Source organism: Oratosquilla oratoria, chromosome 40, assembly GCF_046742065.1.
Source record: "Oratosquilla oratoria isolate Oo_2021 chromosome 40, ASM4674206v1, whole genome shotgun sequence".
NCBI classification, from domain to species: domain Eukaryota; kingdom Metazoa; phylum Arthropoda; class Malacostraca; order Stomatopoda; family Squillidae; genus Oratosquilla; species Oratosquilla oratoria.
Genome location: NC_134816.1, coordinates 19854711 through 19879710, shown reverse-complemented (window position 1 = coordinate 19879710; position 25000 = coordinate 19854711). Strand labels below are relative to the sequence as shown.

The 25000-nt window shown below is 37.7% G+C and overlaps 3 protein-coding genes across 3 annotated transcripts in view; 1 reads left to right on the top strand and 2 right to left on the bottom strand.

Annotated features, from left to right (window-relative positions):
• The window catches only part of LOC143020492 (antizyme inhibitor 2-like), a 2543-nt gene extending 1314 nt beyond the window's left edge, over positions 1 to 1229 (bottom strand). Inside the window, exons 1-2 of the mRNA XM_076176917.1 lie at positions 1149 to 1229; positions 505 to 677 (exon numbers count right to left, since the gene is read on the bottom strand). Of these exons, the coding sequence (XP_076033032.1) occupies positions 505 to 677; positions 1149 to 1229 (254 nt within the window). The remainder of the gene's footprint in view (positions 1 to 504; positions 678 to 1148) is intronic.
• Positions 1230 to 1944: 715 nt separating this feature from the next.
• On the bottom strand, positions 1945 to 5583 carry LOC143020567 (ornithine decarboxylase-like). Its single transcript, XM_076177001.1, has 2 exons — positions 5493 to 5583; positions 1945 to 2101 (listed from the first exon to the last, which is right to left on the bottom strand). Exons 1-2 carry the CDS (start codon positions 5569 to 5571, stop codon positions 2007 to 2009), a joined length of 174 nt encoding a protein of 57 aa, XP_076033116.1. The 5' UTR covers positions 5572 to 5583; the 3' UTR covers positions 1945 to 2006.
• A 12622-nt stretch (positions 5584 to 18205) lies between these two features.
• LOC143020491 (ornithine decarboxylase-like) overlaps positions 18206 to 25000 on the top strand; it is a 24223-nt gene continuing 17428 nt past the window's right edge. The window contains exon 1 of the mRNA XM_076176916.1: positions 18206 to 18360. Coding sequence (XP_076033031.1) covers positions 18206 to 18360 — 155 coding nt within the window. The remainder of the gene's footprint in view (positions 18361 to 25000) is intronic.

Sequence of the window (25000 nt, the reverse complement as noted above, 5' to 3'; positions counted from 1 at the left end):
GTATATTCAGATCTATATACTATTGGTAAGCAATTGTTCAAATTCTACTTAGAATATCTTAATATATCCACAAAGAAAACATGACTCGTCATTGGTTTCTTGGTGTTCAAGTGCTTGTACGAGTGTGTTATGAACATTACTTTTCGCATCATTTCGTGTTGTATTTTATTCCTATGTCGGATTTTTTTTATCCCATAGACCCGGGGTGGGCAACGCTTGGCACGCGAGCAAACTTGGCACACTAACAACTTTTTTCAGGCGCGCGAAACCCAGAGTTCACCTTTATAATATAACTGGGCAGTGGGACTGGGGACCTATGAGGTGAGGGAAGGGGGCACATACTCGTATGTAGGCCTATAATTCTACTAAGTTGGCATACGAGAGACTTTTGTAACAATGATTTGGCTGATTTTGGCACCCACACTTAGAAATGTTGCCCACCCTTGACCTAGGTCTGCCCTAGACGAATGTCTCATGATAATTAGAATCAATATGAAGAATTACTTAGCACTAGGATAGGTCTCTTTAATCTTGTATAGTTCATCTACATTGTCGAATGTGAGGAGCTCAACACCAGTCTTCGCTGCATAATGAAGATGTGAGGTCCGCTTAACCGGGTTGGCAAAGACAACACGAGAGCTCTTTGCGCCAGCATCCAAGACACATCTTATCTCACTCTGAAATCGAAACACAGGGATTCACATTGGAAAGCTCCTAACAGGAGTAACAGGCATTTATGTTCACGTCAGAAGTTTTTGTCTTTCAAAACAGGAGAAAAATCGAAAAAATTAATAAATGTTTCATCACATTCCTATAGAAAGGATACTGCAGCGATAATCAAGAAGGTTAGGTGGTACCCAAAATTAAAGAATTATCCCATGGAAAAATGGTCTGAAACGCGTCGAGGGAGAAGGCGACATTGACAGGGGGCAGGAACAGGAGATAAAGGTTCTTAAGTATTCTTAGTCACTGTTAACAATGTGAGCCTTTGTGTTTTGCTGGAGGAGGCTCGTAGATATAGGTAGACAAGTGAGTTAGAAAGACGGGTACATAGTAAGGGGTTTATTTTTATTGGGTCGGCTGTTTGGTGAACAACAGTTCGAAGGCGAGGGTTGCATTTTATGGGTTACGAAGTTTATAAACACAACCGAAGGCGAGAAGGCGAGGAATTGTATAACTTTGCTCTCAGCGTTGTGTTTATAAACAATTGCCTGGAGATCTGATTTCATTACTGTATGACGTATTTTGCTGATGCAACCTAAGTGGGTGTGCAGTGATTCGATATTACTTACATAAACAATATTACATGAGGACTTGTAACAACGAATCTGATTGGAGAAAGGGTGAAGGAGGAGAGAAATTAACTGGTATACGATTGTAAGATCACGCCCTTAGGGAAGGTTCTTAAATATAGAGTTAAAGATCATTGGACTAAAGAAATCATTACGTCACTGTAGAACTGACATAGGACCTAAATTGAGTGTTCTCGAAGGAAGTCCCTTGGTGTACCTTAGAGAAAGTGTAGCCGGTATTCAAGAAAGAAAAGAAAATCTTTAAACATTTGAGTACCCTTATACAGAAAATATAGTGAAGTGACTGTGCAATATACAAATTCTAAGTCTATAACTCGAACAAGTTATCTCTTTGGAAGCATGGGGCCTACCGACTAAAATTGCGAGTAACTAATCATACGTAACAAAGACAATGGAATTAGAAAGTGAAAGACTTACTAATCGAAAGTAAAAGCACGAAACGAAAGTAAAAGCTCGAAATGAAAGTAAAAGCACGAAAAGAAGACGGACAGATTGGTGACAGACTGTCACATTTGGTTGTTGTATAGCATTTGGAACGAAGGAGGTTATTTTCCTTCCAAAATTGACTGTTGTATAAAAAATATCGTTTGGTGCAGCCAGTCTTAGCAAAAAGGACTGAAACATACTCGTAGATGGCAGAACCTATGGGGACAAATTGAATACATACTTTAGATGGAATGCTATCGTACAGAATTAGAGAGGGATACAAACCTTTGAGGCGCAGTCGAATCCACATCCAAGGCTCACAAGTGTGTCTATTATGACACGTTCTGGGTTGCATTTCACCGCTGAAGTAGAGAGATTTATATGAGTATCCTAATCTTACGGGATCATCGATGTATGACATTTAATTGCTTAAAGTTTAGTCAATTATGTATCATATATCAGACTATGTGTTTAGGCACTAAACGCAGTCTGGTATCAAAATCGATTTAACATAAACATTAAGTAGATTATTGCTATTTAACATACATAAATATTCATTATATGGATAGAAAGAAAACAGAATCAGGTGAACACCTATTAATTTTCTACACTAACATAAATCGCGCAATTGAAATTCAAGTGTTTCTTGACACTTGGTGGCGTGCAGTCATTGTACCTAGATAAAAACATGAAATTCTTTTTTCAAGTATACAGTGAGTGAAAATGTCTTTTATATTAACACTTGCTATAGTCTATAATCCAAGGAGTTTCTTTAGGTTGTGGTATACGAGGACCGGAAATAATACCACTGGTAAAAAAAAAACGTCACGGATAAAAGTCACAATTTTGGGTAGGGAAAAAAAAGTTACATTTTTGGATAGGAAAAAAAAGTCACATTTGGTTTATGGTGGCCGGTAAAAAAGTCACGGAAAAATTCACAATTTTGGATAGTGAAAAAATCACAGAGAGAGAGAGAGGGAAAAAAGTCACATTTGGTTTATGGTGGCCCCTAAAACGTCACGGAAAAAAAATCATATTTTTGGATAGGAAAAAAAATCACAAAAACAAGTCACATTTGTTTTATTTTGGCCGTTAGAAAGTCACATTTGTATTACGTGTTTTATTGCTGCTGGTTCAGGCGAATATTCCAGCCGACGCCATGAAGAAACTCCGCCACAGTCTCCTTGTTCTTTCACTGAGAAACACATAATTTGTGTAGGCGTTCCTGTCGCCGTACATAGCGTCGACGAACTCCTCTTTGAGGGGGTTGCCAACAGCATCCTGCCGGATAAGGGTGCTCACTGTCGCTTCATCACGTTGGAATCAATCAATGACGCGCCAGAGTGAAGGTTGAAGAATTTATTATTCCATCTATCGCAGATGTTGGTACGGGCCATTGTTGTGTACAGTGACGTCATGCACATTTTATAGGTGGGGGGGGGACATAGGTGGAATGCGACCTATTCTCAGAGGCATCTGGGCATCACTGGATATTGGAACTTGTTGCTGAATCATGCGAAAGGAGTCACCAACATACTCGTAAATACGATCGAAGTACATGAGCAGCTCCTCTGATTCAGGTGGATCTTGTGGAACGACAGTTTCGAGGAATCTCATACCTTCGTCAACGTCTTATTACTTTGAATGATTTCCATGGCAGAAAACTGATTTTTAATGTGTGTTTTTTTCACTGAACCCAAGTGTTCATCCACAACAGCGCTTAGCCTCTAAATATCTTAACCACGCTATCCCCAAAGGAGACTTCCATTCTATAGAGAAGAACGAGGTTATATATTGCACGTAGACAGGTTGTAGAAAGGAACATCAGTTGTGCATCTTCCTTTGCTGAGAATTAAAAAAAAAATCAAGATTAACCTGTCCATAAAAAAAAAAAAAAAAAAAAATCTGTGACTCTTTTACTTGTGGCATTCCTACCTGTGACAATTTTTCTGTGACTTTATTACCTGTGGCATTTTTACCGGTTGCATTTTTTTCTGGATTCGTGACATACGTCGTGATTTACTACCAGCCATTCTGAAAAATCATGCTTAGCACATGCCTCTCTTTCATTTCCCATCTATGTGATATTTTATTTTTCTATATTCTTTATATAGTAAAGGAAGCAGTACAGTATGATAAGTATCATTTTTTAAGATTATAACAACGATTACCCACCCTGTCTCACCTATGACGTTTCGGCGTGGTAATATTGGGAAAAGGCGCTGCCACATATTATACAATTTGTTCAGGTCATTATCATAATTCTAAAAAGTTATATTCACTGTGTTATACAGCGTCCTTTACTATATCTATATCTATATCTATATATATATATATATCTATATATATATATCTATATATATATATATAGATACATGTATGTATATATATATATATATATATATATATATATATATATTTTTTTTAACCACAAATCACTTTTAATTCCATACCATCGCAGTCGAGATAGAGAGTCGCTTGATGGAGGCATCCGTTGGAAATTGAAACGTGGGCGAGCCGAGGATTCGAACCCAGCTAACCCGTAACAAAGTTACAATGACGTAGCCCAATACGCTATCTTGATAGCGTATTGGGCTACGTCACTGTAACTTTGTTACGGGTTATCTGGGTTTGAATCCTCGGCTCGTCCACGTTTCAATTTCCAACGGATGCCTCCATCGAGCGACTCTCAGTCTCGACTGCGATGGCATGGAATTAAAAGTGATTTGTGGTTGAAAAAATATATTAATTGATCAATGGGAACCATTCAGTATATATATATATATATACATATATATATATATATATATATATATATATATATATATATATATATATTGTTATGCCTTCCGCAAGGATATAAGGAAATATGTCTAGGATTGGTTCGTACTTTGTGGCCTTGATGTGGTTAAGGCAAATCCAAATGGAAGTTAACATAAATAACTAATTTAATTTATAACAAAAAGTCAACAAAACAAATATAATAACTTTACAACAACAAAATTAATCAATAGATTAAATTCCTCAACCTAAACCGCAACCAAGTCATGAGATTACAGTTACGTGGGTACATAACGGAATTAGAGCGAAAGCGATGGGGAGGGAAGTTACGCCTCGATAGCCAACGAAAATTGTCCGCTAAGGAGGCGGCAGAATGCATTATATATAGTGTTGGCGAGGACGGGAGGAAGGGGAAGGATGAGCCGGACAGAACTAGTTTAAGTCTGTCGGAAGAGTAATGAGTAGAAACGACCACACGTATACAAGCAATTTACAGTACATACATAATTATCCAACAAGTACAGAGTATTATACATATACAGACATTTTAAATACATGGAGGATGGTGGGCCATCACAATACATATATACATATATATATATATATATATATATATGTATATATATATACATATATATACATATACATATATATATATATATATATATATATATATGTATATATATGTATATACATGTATATATATATACACATATATATATATATATATATATATATATACATATCAAATAGCACATAGATAGGGAATAAGAGAGAGAGACATATACCAAGACTGATTTTTTAGAATGGCTAGTAGTAAATCACGATGTATACCAAACCCCTGAACGGACTCCTTGGAGCGCACAGACTATATCAATACGTCGATGAACTTACTTTCCTAAATATTCGCTGAACTTGTCAAGAGTCGATGAATAAGGTTTTGCAAAAGAAATTGAGGCTCAATCTATTTACCGTAGAAAAGATCCACTCGAGGAAGAAGACGTCTCCAGCGCTCCACTTTGCGAACTATGTCGTCCAGTTCGAGAACCATGATGGAATCTTCCTCCTTATCCAATGATAAATGTCATCAACAGTACATTTGAATGAAACTACTCTTAGGAATATTCAGTATTTCACAGTTTCATGTTCTACTAAATAGGTTAACTTTTAAACCTTATACATCTACCAATGAAAACTGACGTATTACGACTGTCATAGTGGCACTACCAACGACATTTCCTGTATCATTTCTATTAATTAGCAATGACTAACAAGTAACTCGGCCACCTGCCAATGTACCTTCGCCCATAAAAGAACTAGTAACGTCTTGCGTTTCAAAAAGAAAGGAATACAGCTCATATGAAAATAAAAAAACAGTCTTGTAGATGTTGATTAGCTGAGCAAAGCAGACATACCAATTCACAAACCTCAGAATGTTCACCAGAATATCCCCGATATTATGTTGCTCAGAAGCCATCCATAACACCATATTTTAGAGAGATACCGGTTCTCGGGTATGTAGCTTGTGTTTATTGCATGAACCTTGTTTTGTAAAAAATGAGTAAAACCTTCATTTGTCAGTTGGACATTGTGTGAATCATCCTCAATAGCAAACGGCAAATTACTGAATAGATGGCGCACGCATCATCATATTCAATAACTGCGTCGTTCAAAAATCACTTCATCGACTTTCCCCTCCTGTTGCATGTAGAATTCCCCTGGTTGCTAAACCTTGTACGCCCCTACCCTGCTTTGCCTTGACTACACTGTCGAAGAAGCAAATCTCATCTGACATTATCCGTTGAGAGCCTCTTTCCCATTTGTTTTCTCATCTCCCTATCATTATCATATGCAAAGATGGCTTACAGTGTAACCTCGGGATGGATCATGCAGATAGAGAGACAAAATCTCATCCCCTCTTCTTCTTTTCAGCCTTTAGCTCCCCAATTCTTTACGCCTTATTCTAAACTTACCCTTCATTCTACAGAATCATCTATTACTCACTAAATGCCCTAGAAGTTCTATACACATTTTATTCCCAACCCCCACTAATCCACGAAACCGATCCTTGGATCATCCGAATGTTTCTCCACCTCAAATCTGTGTCCTTTTGATAGGTATCATTGGCATTCCGAGAGCGAACGAACCGACAAAGCAGCTCTGGGCGTAGTGTCGACCTCTTCTCAATGTTTTCACTCCATCCTCCAATCTACTTTTGGATCACTTTTGCCCCTAAATTTGTTTGCATTTTAACATGAATCTTTCAACTTTATTATGCATCTATCAATAATCTTGTTACACCAGCACAGTACATACGCTTTTCCTGGTGTTATCACTCAGATTCACAATAGATTAGGTGTCTATAACTGATCATGCGTAGTAAGCCAAGATATTCACCATGCAAACGCTGATTGATAAGTATCATTAAGTCAACAATACTTCACTGTTTAAAGACGTTATGGGAAAACACCTTGAGGCATTGATGTTCGAGTACCTTTGTTTGGGATATGACGTCCTTCAAAACATCCTCCTTCGTTTCAGAATCACGTAGGATTCGAATCTTGTGTCCGTTCATCACGAGGGTGCTCTGAAGGTGATCGTCTCCAAGTCAAAGTCCTTCCGGTGGATACTCGACGGTGGAACCTGAAACATCATCAATTCATCAAATGGGGGCATACGTCAAGGCAGTGTTTTGCTTCACTCACACGCAGGTGCCAGTCTCCACGGTCTGTAACGATAATCAATTGCCTCAATTTATTTACAGTAGAGAATCCAATTTGACAAGATGACAAGGTCAGTCGTTGGATGTCGAACCAGAGACCACGGTTAGCGTGAAGCTCAACGGGCCACGAAGCTAACTCCAGTCTATGGAGTTTAACCAAGTTCCCGTCTTCTAGATAACTGGTGTTTTTGTCATCTCTCCCCAAATTATTAAGACAATCTTTTAGTCATGAAGCCTTTTTGGCCCATTTAGACCAATTATCTCCTAAATTCCTACCCCTTCTTATCGTGTCGCCAAAAAGCCTCATACTATCATATCCCCATACATCCCTAGAATTTACTTTCTCCGCTCATCCGAAGAATTTGTAGATACTCGTATTTTGAGTGAATAGAACTAATGGTTTCAATGCATCATTAAATGCCCAAAATATTTTCACTTAAATTTCCGCGATGAGAACTACTCTTCGCTGAAGCCTTCATGTCCGCTGTAGAGAAATTGGTTTCCCAGGAAGGTAAAATGACACCATTGTGGAAATCTACTATAGACTCTGCGGTGCCGCCGTTAGGAGATCTCTGGCCTGTCATTTGCCGTATAAATAAATAACAGAGATCTACTCCCCTTCCTGGATGTACTGGTAGACTCTACATTGGGCAGCTATGTAACCAGTGTGTACCGACAACCCAGTACCAGGGATTAATGAATAGGCGGCAATGGGGAGTGGACAGATAGCTATAAGAAAAGTGTTATTGGAGCCTACGTAAAGATAGCTATATCGGTATGCTCCTCGTGGGATGCTCTGCACAGTAATCTAAAGCACCTGAGACAAATGCTCACAAACAACGGATAATCCAACACAGACTTAGATAGCATTACAAACAAGATGTTAGATACAGACCAATCAAACCATGCATCATACTCTCCTAACTACATTAAAAAAAGGTAATTAAAAATATCCATACAAATTGCCACCCTACAAGTGCGGACAGCAAAATCCGTCTTCTCGTCTATTATAAAAACCCTAACTTCTCTGTTCGTGAACAACAACCTACGGTATCCAAGCGCTTTGAGTCTGCATCTAGAACAAACATATATCAATACTCGTATGCGCGTCCCGTCGAGGAATGTGCGCCTCTCATTTATATATATATACATATACATATAAATATACATATACATATACATATACATATACATATACATATACATATACATATACATATACATATACATATACATATACATATACATATACATATACATATACATATACATACACATACACATATACATATACATATACATAAACATATACATATACAAATATCTAGGTCAAAAGGCAAGCACCCAATCCACCACCTTTTCCTCCCTCTCATCTTAGCCTTCATGGATGACGGGTCATCTCTGTATATATACATACATGCATACATACATACATACATACATACATACATACATACATACATACATACATACATACATACATATATATATATATATATATATATATATATATATGAATATATATATATATACAGTATATATCAAATATATATATATATTATACATATATATATATATATATATATTCTTATTAAATAACACATCAAATTGGGCGTTAGTTATCTTCTTATTGAGACTTTCTATTCTTCTAATAACTTTTCTCTCTGAAGGAGGGGAGGGTATACAATACTTCCAAAGAAGTCCATGATTGGGTAGTAAAACTAACATTTTACGACGTTTCATCTTTGCATTAGGCATCTTTTGGTAATTTATTCAGACAAGCTAAGCAAAAACTAAAATGGATTTAGCCAACACCACCGTTCTAGATGAAAGTAGTAAATTCAATAATATTAACCTTTACTACCAAAACACAATGTCTTCAGCTTATAAAAAAGGTGAAAAGGTTCTGAAAGAAATAATAAAAAAGAATAATTGTAAACCTACAATTGAAGGGGGTAAGCTTAATTTGATCATTTATTACAGGAACCCAAGAACATCATCCCTAGTCATGAAGAATATTTTGGCAGCACAAAAGAATGAGTTAAAACAGAGCAATGTTGCGTAGAAATATACTTGTAATTTTAACAAAGACGGTACACTTTCTACAGATGAGTATGTCGGGTACATAACCCTCTTTCACAAAGACTCACGTACCACATGCAGAACGGGGCAATAAAATCACACATGACAAAATCTCACAAGAGCAACATATCAACAGAACACCTAAACAAGAACACAATGATAATTACCAGGAATAATAATAAAACAAAACTAAAACGCATGGAGGCAGTGATGATCAGAAATTATATGCCAATTATTAACATACAACAAAATATGTGCGGGACCCTAGAGTTGTATGGGTCACGAGTATATGTCTGGCAAGGATGAACTGTCATAGTCCCTAGATCTTTCCCAATGTATCTATCTTTTTAACATATTAGTATGTAGCTTGTCTCAATAAATTACCAGAAGATGCCAAATGCGCAGGCAAAACGTCGTAAAGTGTTAGTTTTATTACCCAATTATGGACTCGTTTGGAAGTATTGTATAACCTCTCCCTTGTTCAGAGAGTAAAGTTATTAGAAGAACAGAAACTCTCAATAAGAAGATAACTAACGCCCAATTTGCTGTGGTACTTAATAAGAAATGCACTGAAGAGAACCTGCTACCTAAATTCATTAATATATATATATATATATATATATATATATATATATATATATATATATATATATATACATACACACACACACACACACACACACACACACACACACACACACACACACACACACACACACACACACACACACACACACACACACACACACACACACACACACACACACACACACACACACACACACACACACACATATATATATATATATATATATATATATATATCAATATCCATATATATTATATATATATATATATATATATATATTTATTCTCATCTAGCTCGTGGACGAGTCGATCACCCCAGAAGATAAGTAATGCATAGTAATGCTTTGAGAACTAGTTGTCCAGGAGTCAGTTATCCCAACAAATTCTAACAAATAAAACAGCCCGACAGTGATTTTCAACAATCTTGTGATCTTGACGATAAAACGATAATTTTTATGACTTATAATACAAACGCATAAATAAAAGATAGACGCTAAGGTGAGTTTTGCTTAGTGTGATTCTGTGCCTCGTCGCCAATGGGCGTGGTACAAGTTCCCTCGCCCTTCTATTATTGGTTACATTTGCCGGTGATTATGTTTTTTTTTTTTTAAGTAATTAATTCTAGCTCCAAATATACTTCATCGTATTGACATAGAGCAAGTGAAGATGTGATTGATCTATTACATATGTTGGGATTTTGTAAAACAAAAGAATTGTACGGAGTCTCTAGACATATGGCATAGGAGGAAAAGTGTTGAAATGGATTAGAGCTTGGATTAGTAACAGAAAACAGCGGGTCACCATAAATGGAGTAAAATCTCGGTGGTGCAAGGTTACTAGCGGGGTCCCCCAGGGCTCGGTTTTGGGTCCCTTATTGTTCATTACGTACATAAACGACTTAGACGATGGGATAAATAGTGATGTTAGTAAGTTTGTGGACGACACTAAAATAGGACGCCTAATTAGGTCAGGAGACGACGCAGAGATTCTACAGGATGATCTTAATAAATTGTTAACATGGTCGGTGAAATGGCAAATGAACTTCAGTATCTCTAAGTGCAGCGTGTTAAACGTAGGGCTATACAACCCCGAAAATAGATACATCTTAGATAACACGTTTTTAGACAAATCTGAATGCGAGAAGGACTTGGGAGTTCTGGTGAGTCCGGACCTTAAAACCAGGAAGCAGTGATTTAGCGCCAGAAATAAAGCTAACAGTGCATTAGGTTTCATTGCTAGGACGGTAACGAATAGAAGTGCAGAGGTAATTATTAAACTCTATCTAGCGATAGTTAGACCCATCCTTGACTATGCGGTACAGTTTTGGTCTCCGTCCTACAGAATGGACATAAATTCACTAGAATCAGTACAGAGAAGAATGACCAAAATGATACATGGACTCGGAAATTTGCCTTACGAAGAGAGGCTTAGGCACCTTAACTTACACTCTCTGGAAAGACGCAGAGTGCGGGGTGATCTAATAGAAGTGTTCAAGTGGATTAAAGGCTATAACAAGGGTGATGCAAACAAGGTCATCATAATAAAACAACAGGGCCCATCTACTTGTTGCATGAGTACAGCTCCAATACCTGTACCAGAAGCATCTGTACAAATAGTAAAGGGGATACTATAATCAGGGAAAGCCAACACAGGTGCTTCAGTAAGAGCAAGCTTCAAGGAATCAAAACTTGTCTGATGGACATCACACCACTGGAAGGAAGAGTCCTTCTTGAGAAGGCGAGTGAGAGGGGAAGCAATTGAAACAAAGTCTTTAATGAATGTACGATAGTATCCTGCAAGTCCAAGGAAGGAACGTACATTTTCAACCGACTTCGGTATAGGGAAGTCTTTGACTGCCTTGATCTTTTCACCTGTGGTATGGATACCATGCTTGTCTACAACATGACCTAGGAACTGGATACTAGCCTTGAAAAAGGAACACTTGGGTAAGTTGAGTTTCAACCCAGCTTCAGCAAAACGTTGCAAGACCATGGACAACTTAGAAAAGTGGCTTTCCACATCTTTGGAAACTAGAATCAAACCATCCAGGTAAACAAAAAGTCCATTCCCAATTGAGCCATGAAAAATGGAGTTAACTAAACGCTGGTAAGTCAAAGGAGCATTCCACAAACCCATGGGGCAACGAAGCCATTCATAGTGCCCACTGGGAGTCGAGAAGGCCGTGATCTTACGAGACTTCTCCTCCAAGGGTATCTGCCAAAAACCTGCTTTTAAATCTAAGGTGGTGAACACCGTATTACCAGTGCCAATGGACTGAAGAAGCTCGCTTAAGATAGGCAGAGGATAATGATCTGGAAGAGTGACCTCATTGACTTTCCTGTAATCAACAACAGGACGAAAAGATCCATCTTTCTTAGGCACCAGGAGAAGAGGCGAGTTCCACTCTGAGTGGGACTCCTGTACAACACCTTCATTACATAAATCGTCAACCAAGGACTGGGCTATAAGCCGACGAGAGTGAGGTAGCCTGTAAGAGGGGACGTAAACAGGACGAGTGCCTGGCTGAAGATCAATTCTATGAACCACACAGTCCGTAACACCTAACGGATCACCTGGTAAAGCCAAAGCCTGACGGTGGATAACTAGCAGGTCAAGGAGACGAGGCGTCTCTTCAGGAAAATCAATCTCGCCTACAAATGTGGCAAGCTCAGAAGCTAATTGAGCAGGGTCACGTGTTGAAGGTGGCTGTAATACAAAAGCTGCTATAATAGGCAAATCCTGGAAAGCAGCAACGTGTACCACCTCAAAGGAGCCTAAGTGACTGCCAGGAGAGAGAGGAATAGGAGCACCCGTGACATTGGTTACCATCGCTGTGGTAACATGATCCTCACGAATAGTGGAGAGAGTTCCTTCTAGGGCAAGCCGACGAATACGAGACGCGCACCGGAACTCGAACAGAACTTGAAGGTTCAATAAGATGCTCTCCTACAACAACAGCAGCACAATGAGCAACAGGGGTAGAGCGCTTAAAAGTTGGGACAGGCACATGGAGGTTCTACTCTGGAAAGGTCATGCGACAGATTAGAAGAAACAGTAGGTACACTCCTGCGAACAGGGGACAGTCTTGACTTGTGTACCTGGCGCCTACGGCGGTAACAAAAGTCGCTCGAATGACCAGACCTGTTACAAAAGGTACATAACAGGGAAGGGGGGTAACTGTAGATTGAGGGGAACTATGAGTAGGAACTGTAGACTGAGAGGACTGAGGAGAACAAGGGACATGACCATGTTGATGAGCATTGCTAATACACAAGGAACTAGACGGTACTTCCCCTAGTTTACGGGAAAGCTGTGACGCAAAAGACAAGAGAGTCTCATCAGGCTTATACATGAGAGAAGATGCAGCTCTTCTCTCAAAAGGCACCAAAAAAAGGATATACAAGAGAAATTCAATGATAAGACGAAATCTATCTAAAGTGATATTGCCATTATCTACCCAATCGGAATGTGAAAGTGACTCGAAAGCGTCAACAGCAAGGATACTGGCCTGAGCTTGCGCCCGTCTATAATCAAGAGTGCCCAGTCGGGATACGAGAGTATCAGCCAGTTTGAAGCACCAATGGAACGCACCACCACCAGGGGTATCTGAAAAAAGTTTAAGGAAGTTAGACCTAAAGGTGTCATAATTATAGTCCAGAGATTTAGGATCTAAACACGACGCCAAAAGTAACTCCGATGCCAGAGAATTTGGCACAATCTGGGACCTCACAAAGGAGATCTTTTCAGGCCCCGTCAAAACATTGGACTGGACAATGGCGTTCTCACATTGGCGGATAAAATCAGCCGCCCTATAATGAGATCTTGACCAGAGAATTTAATGATTGACGGGTCCTGATGGAGCAACGTCAACTTGTGAGCCAATGTCTCAGATTAATTTAGTGGACTGATAAACGAAGGCCTTTCTGACTTAGACATGATAGGAGCTGGCAACCGTAACCCACTTCGTAAGAGCATATGAAAACACTGACATCAAGCAATGATTAATGCAAATACAACACACTAGCACAAGCATGAAATAATGTAAAAAAAATTATATAGAGAAATCACATGGACATGGGACACGAACGTAAGAAAATGATATAATTCACACAAACAGAAGCATTGAAACACAGAAACAATGCAATACATATATCAATAATGAAGAAAAAATTATAGGAACACCGTAATTAGCAAAATTACGTAAAAAAATGTATAATGCACTAATACGTACGTAAATGTGCACAAGACTCACTGTGAGATAACATTTGAGAAGGTAAACAAAGAGTGACGTCATACAAATGGCCGCCCAAGGCACGACCGGATAGATTTTTTTTTTTTTTTATTCACAATATATTCACAAAATCTAAAAAAAATGACAATACAAGTATGCCGAATGCAAAAATGATACAAAACTGGTAACAAGGTAGCCAATGTCTGCGTACGCTTGCAATACATAAGGCCGGGGAGCCTTCGACCGAGAATTTTGAGACTGCAATCACGAATCCGTCTTCATCCACGGAGCAATCTAACTGCAAGTCACGAAGTGACTTGAGACGACCGTCCCACTAACGTAGCCAGCGATATCAGTCCCAAAGAAGGCCGGCCACGAAGATTCCCGGGTAAGACGTTGTCCAAATTAAATCACACAGCGGCATGTACCCAAGGGTCCTGACAACGTCTGTTGTTGGTATTTGGTGCTATGCTCACGTAAATAAAAAAAAGTCACTGGACCACAATGAGAAAACACTTGTACAGCTCACTAGTAACAAATCCTGTAGCCTGTGGAAAGGAAAATGGGAGAGAGAAAAGAACACAACGGCCGCGCAGCACTCTAATTTTAGTCTGTGGAGACGTGCACAATGATTGTTTTTGAGCTGCCACCATTTAATGTATTGGGGTGGCTAATGAGTGCGCAAAATTAAGAGTTAAATGTCATATTTAGATACACACAAAATTACACAATCACAATTGCGTGTGCCTGCTTACAAGGCTGCTCAGATACTAACGCCACGCTCCAATTCGCGCCAAAGCAAAGGCGCGCATCGCATCTGCGATATACATCACAACCAAATCTTCTAATAATAATACATAATAGCATAATATAAGTAATACAATAAATAACAAAACAACAAAATACAATTCTACACTACACCAACACAATATGTCAATTTTTTATCATTTTCTATATACCTGTTTGTTTATTATTTAACTATACCTATGCATTTATTTATGTATTTTATTTGTTATTTACATTATCATATTCTTTATTTATTCATTTACTATAATTATGATTTTTTTTTTCATCCGACCTAGATATGAACCAAAAGGTCTCCTGTCGGCATGCTTCGCTTTTGTAATCCTCTGAATTAGAGCCCACAAGATCACTCTCCAAGCCCTGTGGTGCATTCTTCTTCCTCAGCTAGTTAGTTTTATGAAAGACAATAATCCAGATATGAAGGACATGCTCTTCAAAATGAAGAATGGCACCTACTGAAGAACTCATTTCGTTGCTTGCTTCAGAGGAGTTTGAATCAGTCATGCAAGCTTTCATTGCAGCTAATACAAACCCAAACTTCATGTTTTGGTGGGGATACATGCAGTTGATCAGAATATCACTGTTGTTCACACGTGCTCAAAGGGATAGAATCTGGGATCTGCATCTTTTTAATTTCCAGCAAATGTTGCCATATTTCATGTATTACAACCATGTAAACTATGCTCGCTGGGGAACAATTTACCTTAAGGAAATGTACCAGCTTCCACAAGAGGTTAAGAAAGAGTTTGAAGCTGGCAACTTTGTTGTCAAGCGCTCCTCTTTACGCTTCAACCAAGTGGATCCAGACCAGAGTCAGGAATGGCTTGGATGTATTGGCAAGAAGGGAGGTGGTATCATTGGTATTACAAGGACCAATTCAGCTCTCAGCAGATGGGCTCTGTCTTTCAGTCTCCGATCTCAACTTGCCTACGACACAAAAACTGTTTTTGGTCTTGCAGGTCATGATGATTATGTCCACAATGAAACAACAAAAGGCAGAATAAAGCTGGATTCAAGAGATGAAGATGTATTGCTCATTGTCTTGCAAAGCTTTGGCCTCTTCTCAGATAAACTGCCACAGACACTGCAGAACATTGCAAACAAAGACTTGGCTACCCAAGACATTGAAGATGATCTGCTGACAGCTGCACAGAAAGGGCAAGATCAGCTAGATGCTTTTGTGGAGGAAAGGTTGCTGCTAACTGAAGAGAGAAGGGTGAATTTCTGGGATAGGCTGCAGCAAAACAAATACCTAACATTTGCTACTCTATATGAAGTGAGACAATCAGATGCAAAAAGTGGCAAGGCAAAGACTGTAAAAGCAGACAGGAACATTCTTCAGCGTCTCATCACTGCATATGAAGCAGGGCGTCCAGTCAACATCAACAGCATCATGACACACGAACTGTTTGTTTTTCCTCTCTTTGACAGAAACGAATGGACATCTTCGCTCAAGTTCAAAGGCTATTCTTACAGACATCTTGACTGCCAGTATTCCCTGCCCCAACAGCCTTGAAACTATAGACCTTTAAGGTGAAGCAATACTAGTCATTGATGGCCAAGCTCTGGTCGTTGCAATTGGAAAGCAAAAACTTTTGGAGACCTTTCAGACATTTTTGTAGAAAGTGTTTTCCAAAGTGGAACACACTTTCAGCGCATTGATGTCCTATTCGACCGTTATTATGAACACTCAATCAAGAGTGGCACACAGAAACGACGTGGGAAGGGCTTGGTGCCGATCCGAAGACCAATCGAGAGCAGAGACATACCTCTTGCTGCAAAGTGGGAAAATTTCATTGCTCATGAAGAAAACAAGGCAGATCTTGCTCGCTTTCTTTCACAACAGCTGATTTTGAGAGCACCATCCAAAAAGACCATAATTGCTGCAGGTGGTTTTAACAATGAAGAACAGGTTGAGGCTTCTAATACAAACATTGACACTGATGGTTTAGAAGCTAAACATGAAGAAGCCGACACGAGAGCAGTTCTTCACTGCATTAAAAGTAAATCAACAAGCATTGTTGTCTCGTCAAGAGACACCGATATCTTGGTGCTGCTGGTTGCTAACTTCCACTTGATGTCATGTCAGCAACTGTGGATGAAAGCAGGAACAGCAAGAAAAAGGAAGTATATCCCAGTCCATGCCATTGTGAAAAAACTGCAGATGAAACCGCAAGTTCTCCAACTGCTTCCAGCTTTCCATGCTCTGACTGGAAGTGACTCAACCTCATACATTGCTGGGCATACTAAGAAGAAATGCTGGGATGTGTTTTTGCAGCATAACTGTCTGCTGAATGGGCTTGGTGCTGACACTGTTCTTACTGACCACACAGTACAGGCTGCTGAAGTCTTTTTCTGCAAAGTGTATGGTGCAATGAATGCTGACAACATTAATGAAGTTCGATCCAGCATGTTCGTCAAAGGCATGTCAATAGAAAGATTACCACCAACGAGAGATTCTCTCTCTTTTCACATTCAGCGCTCTCATTACCAGGCTTTAGTGTGGAGACAGGCACACCTTCAACACCCAGTTCTGCCTCCCCCTGAAACTATGGGGTGGAAGATGGAAGGGACCTCACTTATTTCTCAGCTCTCATCACTGCCCCACATTCCAGATACTTGTGAGGAGTTGATCACCTGTACCTGCACCACTGGATGTAAGACAGCACGGTGCAGCTGCAAGCCTAGCCCATGTATAGCATCTTGTAAATACAGGAAGTCCAGTGACACCTGCATGAATCATATCTTACTTGAGGAACTTTAACATTAATAGTTTTGCTTAATAATTATACAGAATGACAATGTGAAGCTGTGGCACCCAAGTTACTGATTGGTTTATGTAGCGACGATCTACTGATGAGCCTATATATGTGTGCGCGTGTATGATTACGTACCTATATGTATTTATTCATGCCTTCGTATTCAGAATGATTTGTTCCACAATTTTTCGTTTGTTCCCATTGGGAGACCGCTTTTCCTCTAAACGTGTCTTCTCCCCTTTTCTTTGTGAACGAAACTTTTCTGTTCGTTCAGGCCTTCGCTTGTTTTTACTCGTCCGTAAGCTTACTGTATCGGTCTAAGAAATCGTTTAACTCTTTTTTTCTTTCTTTTTTTCTAACAGATTCCTTCCTCCATTTTCATTTCACAAATAATAATAATGTTCAATTTTCCTTTGTTATTGTTGTACTGCACAGGATTTTGTGTTAGTTAATTTTTTGTCTTAGCCACTTTTTTTTTTTTTTTTTTTTAAGAGGAACCATGGGGCAGGGTGTAACCTTTAGGGGTGACTGGAGCCAGAAAGGAGACAGTGAGAGACAAACTTTCAAAAGACGTCTACGAGTGACCATATCCTCCACCAGCTGGAGTTATCGCCTCGAGCCGGCACAACCCTTAGTATTACATTACAAACTGACGTGAGTATTCATCGCTTCCACCTGCTGGAGCTATCGCCACAAGCTGGCGCAACCCTTAGTATTACGTTACAAGCTGACGTGAATATTAATCACCTCCACCAGCTGGAATTATCGCCACAAGCTGGCACAATCCTCATGGTAAAGTCACAAGTTGACGTAAGTATTCATCACCTAGATTACTTCTATTAGTTCTAGAAAATCTGCCCAAAACGGAACCGGAGCCAAGTCGTCGGAGCCACTTTTTCTCCTCCTCCCCCTTCGTCTGCTGCCCAGAATTCACACAACCTAGCCCCATACCGGGATTGGATTTATCCTGCGCTTGGAGCCACGGGATTCCGGTCTTACTTACCCGACGAATCCACCTTCCGGGGATCTCCAGCCTGCTTCCTCCGTCACCTCGTTACAAGACAATTTTCAATCTTTTATGAAATCTCTTGTTAACTCCATTAAGAATTATATATATATTATTTGTTCATACATACTATTTTCTTGTTCCTCCTTTCTATACTTTGTACCTCATCCATATTGCGACCGAGTGGTCCTCGATCATGACAGAACTGGCGCCCAGAACTCTGTATAAGTACATATCATTGTGAATTTTACTTGTTACCCTAAATTGCTCCAGTGGGTCTATGATGACCTAGTATTATTTCAATCTCCTCCCACTGTGTCTATCCGAGCCTCGCGACGATTCAACTCGTCGCCGTCACAGTTTATATTATTTACAAGTAATTACACATTATTTGAATTTTTGAGCATGTATGAGTGTTTGAGCGTCTTTGTGTGTGTTGCTGTTGTTTGCAAAGGAATACCCATTTCACTGAATGTTGATTTTTTTTTTTTTTATGTTCCTTACAAGTAATAAATAAACAAGATGGTCTTTTTTTTGTGATTTCTGAAAAAAATAATAATCCTTACAGTTTGGCATACGCCAGATATGAATTCAGCACCCATAAACCATTCAGAAACAAAACACAGAATGCTTTTCCGCAAAAATGCCTACTGCATGTCATCTAGACTGCTTTTTCCATTTTGTTTCCTGAGTATTCTCAAATTGGTGGTCTTCGGATCGGTATCGGTACGCGAGCCATCAGTTACCGGTACGCGGCCAGTGTCCAGGCCATGTATTAAACTGCTGGTTATTTTCTATTACTTTATTCATATGTTTTGATATTGTATTATTTGTTTACAAAACAAATAGAAGATAAAAATATTATCAACTTTTATTATATTCATTATATATATATCGTTTCCAGTATAAATTAAAATTATTACGAAATATTACCGGTACGTGTCACATGAAAAAAAAAAGTGCCGGTCCGCCACATCAAATAGTTTGAGAATAACTTAAAGCGTTTGATCTAGGACATTTAAATTCAAGCTATGCTCCATCATTCACAATCTAATTTATTTAGCTATGCAATAGTATAATCCAAATTATTCTATTTATTTCTTCATTTCTTGTCAAATGTTTATCTGAAGGAAAATGTGTTATTTCTTTTTTCACCGCGTTATAATTAATTAAAATTTAAACTACGCTACATCACTCGAAAACTAATTCACTCAACCACATGATGGCATAATTCAAATTATTCTATTTTTGTTAGTTCTATTTACAAATATTTTTAAAGGAAAATATTAAAATTTTGCCTTTCGTCTTGTCTTTTTAAATCTTATTCTGTTAATCTTTTTAACACAGTAAGAATCACTCTTTAGCTACAAAACTAGACCAACCTCAACCCTTTACGATGAAAATAGGGGTGTTATAAACTATAATATATTTATGCTTAATATGTTTGTTTTCCCATGTTTCACCACTTTCATTTTTCTCTACTTTTGACAATATACAGAAAATTATTGGAAACATCATACAACACGTTTAATTGCTGTTTCAATTATTTCCATCACTGACCATGAACTATTCTACATTGGACTATTTGAGATGTACGCCGTCTTACCTCTCGTGGGACAAGAATGGTTAATGAGATTGCATATTGTCTACTTTATGTGTTGATTTGTTTTATTGTGGGGGGTTGTCATTATACTTTTCTTGGTGTTTGACTTGTTTATGTTTCTTAGTGTTGGTTTAGAATGAAAGCCACTGAGTCTTCGGGGGGTTGTGTATCTGATGATACATTTCGGCAGGGAAGATCTTTTGCTTCTTGTGTCTTAATACTGTGATTTGTACTTAAGAGGTGTGTTGTCCTTGATAGTATGCGTTAAAAAAAAAACATTTTGCCTATATATTGTCAAAATACACAGGGATATTTTTGGTATGGAATTACTGATATCTACATTTCTGAGAATTATATGTTTATATAGAGCTTGGTATTATGTATTGAATTTTATATTGTCATATATACTTAATGTCTCGTTTATTTGTATGCAGCTATTGGCTCATAAATGCAGTTATTTATGTTGATCAATGTAGAAAAAGAAAGTTGACTGTGAATTCAATTATGTAAGTATTTAATACTTTTCATAAGAATATAAGAATGAAGGAGACTGCAAGAGACCATAAGGCTGACGAGTTAAACACCATATGAGGACGGAGCCTTTATTTGTACGACGTTTCGCTTATTACAGCTTTTTCAAGTACAAGTTGAGATGCATATGCTTGAGATTAAATAAGGGGAAAGGAGGGAACGGGGAGAAAAAAGAAGAAGGGGAGGGAAGAAAGAGGAGGAGGAGGAGGAGGAGGAAAAGGAGGGGGAGGAGAGGAGGAGGAGAAGGGGGGATTGAACACTGCGAGAGGTTGAGAATGCTGGCCCAAACGTCCGTGGGCGAAATGTTCACAAAGGGTGGTTTAAATATTTAAAAATTTTGCTGGCCATGGGTATTAGGGGAATTATGTGAGGCGAGATGTTAAACATGCCCCTGTTTTGTTCAATAGTGTTCGTTCCTTGAATGATCGCTGCTTCTAAACACTTCCTGCGGATTTTGTCTGGTTCTCGTATCAGCAGATCTGCATTCTTCCAGTCCATAAGATGGTTTTCCTTGTTTTTATGTGTCACACATGCATTGGTGGTGACATCATGCCTGACGTCGTTACGGTGTTCACGTATTCGTGTGTTCAGGTCGCGTGACGTTTCTCCGATGTAAACGGAGAAACGTAATCTCAAGCATATGCATCTCAACTTGTACTTGAAAAAGCTGTAATAAGCGAAAGGTCGTACAAATAAAGGCTCCGTCCTCATATGGTGTTTAACTCGTCAGTCTTGTCGGCAACTGCCACTTTTATGAAAAAGATACCATAAGGCCTACACTAGGAAGTTCCATGTCCATTGCCACCTGTCATCCCCATCCATAAAGTTACAAAAGATTACAAAAAATTACAAAAGAGTAGCATGCCGACAAAAGACTTTTTGGTCCATTACTATATCGGATGTAAATATATATATATATGTATATATATATATATATATATATATATATATATATATATATATATATATGATAACAATGATAGGTAAATAAATAGATTAATGAATAAACACATAGTATAATAATATAAATAATAATGAATAAGATAAGTAAATAAATAAACAGGTAAAGTTAGATAATAAACAAACAGGTAAATAGTAAATAGTAATAAATTGACAGATAGATAATAGTAAATGATAATCAAAGAAATAATAATAAACAGACAAATAATAACAAACAAATTAATAAATGATATAAGATAAATAGCAGGCATTACACCACCTTGCTTAAGTGTTCATTTAAACGTATCTTAAAGTTTCGAACTTAACTACATTGTACTGCCGCTTCAGGAAGTTTATTCCATTCCTTAATTACACGGTTGGCGAAGTCATTTCTGCCCACTTCCAAATTAAATCTATTTCCTGACACTTTGAGACCTTTATTTATTGTCGGATTCTCATTCAGTATGATAATTTTGTCACTTTCGATGTTATCAATTCCCTTTAGAATCTTAAAAACCTGTATCAAGTTACCTCTGAGTCTAGGCTTTTTAGGGAAAACAGATTCATATGTTTTGGTCAATATTCGTATGATTTAGTTTTAATATTTAGAATCAGTTTTGTGGCTCGCCGTTGTACTTTTCCAATCTGTCGATGTCTTTAATGAGATTGGGTGACCATATGGAAACAGCATATTCCAAATATGGACAAACTAACAATCTATATAGCTTGTTAATGAGAGATGGACTTGTGAAGTCAAAAGATCGCTCAATCAGTCCTAGAAGCTCATTTTCTTTCTCAGAGGCTGAAATACACTGCTTAGGTGATTTGAGATTGTTACTGATAATTACGCTGAGATCTTTTTCAGCATCCACTTTTGATAATGAATTTCCAAATAACTTGTAGTCCTACTTACTGTTATTTTTACGTAGGTGCATAACTTTGCATTTACTTGTGTTAGATTTCATTAGCCACTTTGCAGACCATTGCTGCAATATATCTAAATATTCTTGAATATCTAATTTATTTAAGTGATCATTTGCTTTTCCGCACAGATTTGTATCATCAGCAAATTTGGAGACAATAGATTCCAGTCCGTGGTCTATACAATTTATGTATACTATGAATAAAAGTGACCCAAAAACAGAACCCTGAGGAACTCCACTCGTAACATTTTTCCATCTAGAAGTTTTGCCATTTAGAACAACTCTCCGTTTTCGATCGTTCAACAAGTTACTAGTCCAACTTGATAGGCTACCACTCATTCCGTGTGAAGCTAAGTTAGTTAGTAGTCTTTCGTGAGGGACGGTATCAAAAGCCTTTGCAAAGTCTAGATATATCAAATCTATATTGTTTCTTTTGTCATAATTCGAGATGACTGTGTTGTAGAATTCGAGTAAGTCACGCAGGGACGTTTCCGTCTGAATCCATGCTGGCTATCATTTATCAAACAGCAGAGATTGCATCTCTGATGATATTTCCCTTTATTTTTCCTACGATTCAAGTCAAGTTCATAGGCCTTTAGTTATCTGGTTTCTTTTTGTCACCTTTTTTTAATACGGGATTAACGTTAGATAGCTTCCATTCTCTTAGGACATCTCCGAATAATGATGGATTTCTTGAAAATAATTTCTAATGGAAGAAAATTCTCTCATTTATTCAGAGAGTGTAAGTTAAGGTCCCTAAACCTATCCTCGCAAGGTAAAATCCAGAGGTCATCTAAAAATTTTGTCATTCTCTTCTGTATTGATTCTAGTGAACTGATATCTATTCTATAGGACAGAGACCAAAACTGTGCCGCATAGTCAAGGATGGGTCTAACTAACGTCACGCAGAGTTTGATAATTACCTCTGCACTTTTATTTGTAACGACCTATCAGTGAAACCTAATGCTCTCGTAGCTTTGTTCCTGGCGCTAATGCACTGTTTCCTTGATTTAAACTCAGGATTCACTAGATCTTCCAAGTCTCTCGCACTCAGTATTCTTTAAAAAAAAAAAAAAAAAAATTATCAAAGCTATACCTGTTTTTTGGGTTGCGGAAACCTACGTTTAACACGCTGCACTTTGAGATATTGAAATTCATTTGTCATTTCACCAACCATATGAACAATTTGTTAAGATCCTCTTGCAGAATCTCGGTGTCTTTTCCTGACCTAAATAGATGTCCTATTTTACTATCGTCCGCAAACTTACTAACATCACTATTAATCCCATTGTCCTAGTCGTTTATATACTTAATGAACAATAAGGGACCCAAAACCGAGTCCTGGGAACCCAACTAGAAGCACTCCCCTATTTGGATTTTACACATTTTATGGTGACCTGCTGTTCTCTGTCACTGATCCAAGTTCTAATCCATTCAAACACTTTTCCTCCTATGCTACGGGTTTTGAATTTATTTACATCTGTGTATGTTGGCTCTTATTCACTCTTTTACTTATTAATTATTGTAATTCCTTTTCTATTCAAATGCTTATTGTTTAGTGTATATAGGTGTGCATATTTGATTCTTGTTTGTATATCTCTATTGTTTAATATGTGTAATAATTTCTTTCTGTTTTCCTTATGCAAGCTGTTATAACTTTAGTTATTTATATATTTTGATTATTAGAATTGCTTCTATCTATGGTTTTATATATATATATATACATATATATATCTTTGTGAAGTTATATGTATACACGATTTTTCATATATATATATATATATTCTATTTCTATATATATATATATATATATATGTATATATATATATATATATATATATATATGAATGAGACTTACGGGATTGATGAGCTGATAGGTTTCTCCTGACTGTGGGTCGAGACGGTAAACTGAAGTAGTCGATTCGTAGGTGATGCAAGCTTGTCGCCCTATATACTGAGAGCGATTTTTTATGAGCAGGTTGCAGTTGGTGGTGATGACTCACAGGCGGAGGGAGGAGGTGGACGGGTGGAAGTGGTTAGAGTTTGGTTGTTTATTTTATTCATTTATTCATTTATTCATTTATTCATTTATTCATTTATTCATTTATTCATTTATTCATTTATTCATTTATTCATTTATTCATTTATTCATTTATTCATTTATTCATTTATTCATTTATTCATTTATTCATTTATTCACTTATTCATTTATTCATTTATTAATTTATTCATTTATTCATTTATTCATTTATTCATTTATTCATTTATTCATTTATTCATTTATTCATTTAT

Bases quoted from the DNA above. Each gene is read 5' to 3' on its own strand.
- LOC143020567 (XM_076177001.1), bottom strand. From the start codon at position 5,571: ATGGTTCTCGAACTGGACGACATAGTTCGCAAAGTGGAGCGCTGGAGA. The intron at 2,102-5,492 runs GTAAATAGATTG...TCTCTACTTCAG, and splicing joins TCGAGTGGATCTTTTCTACG to CGGTGAAATGCAACCCAGAA.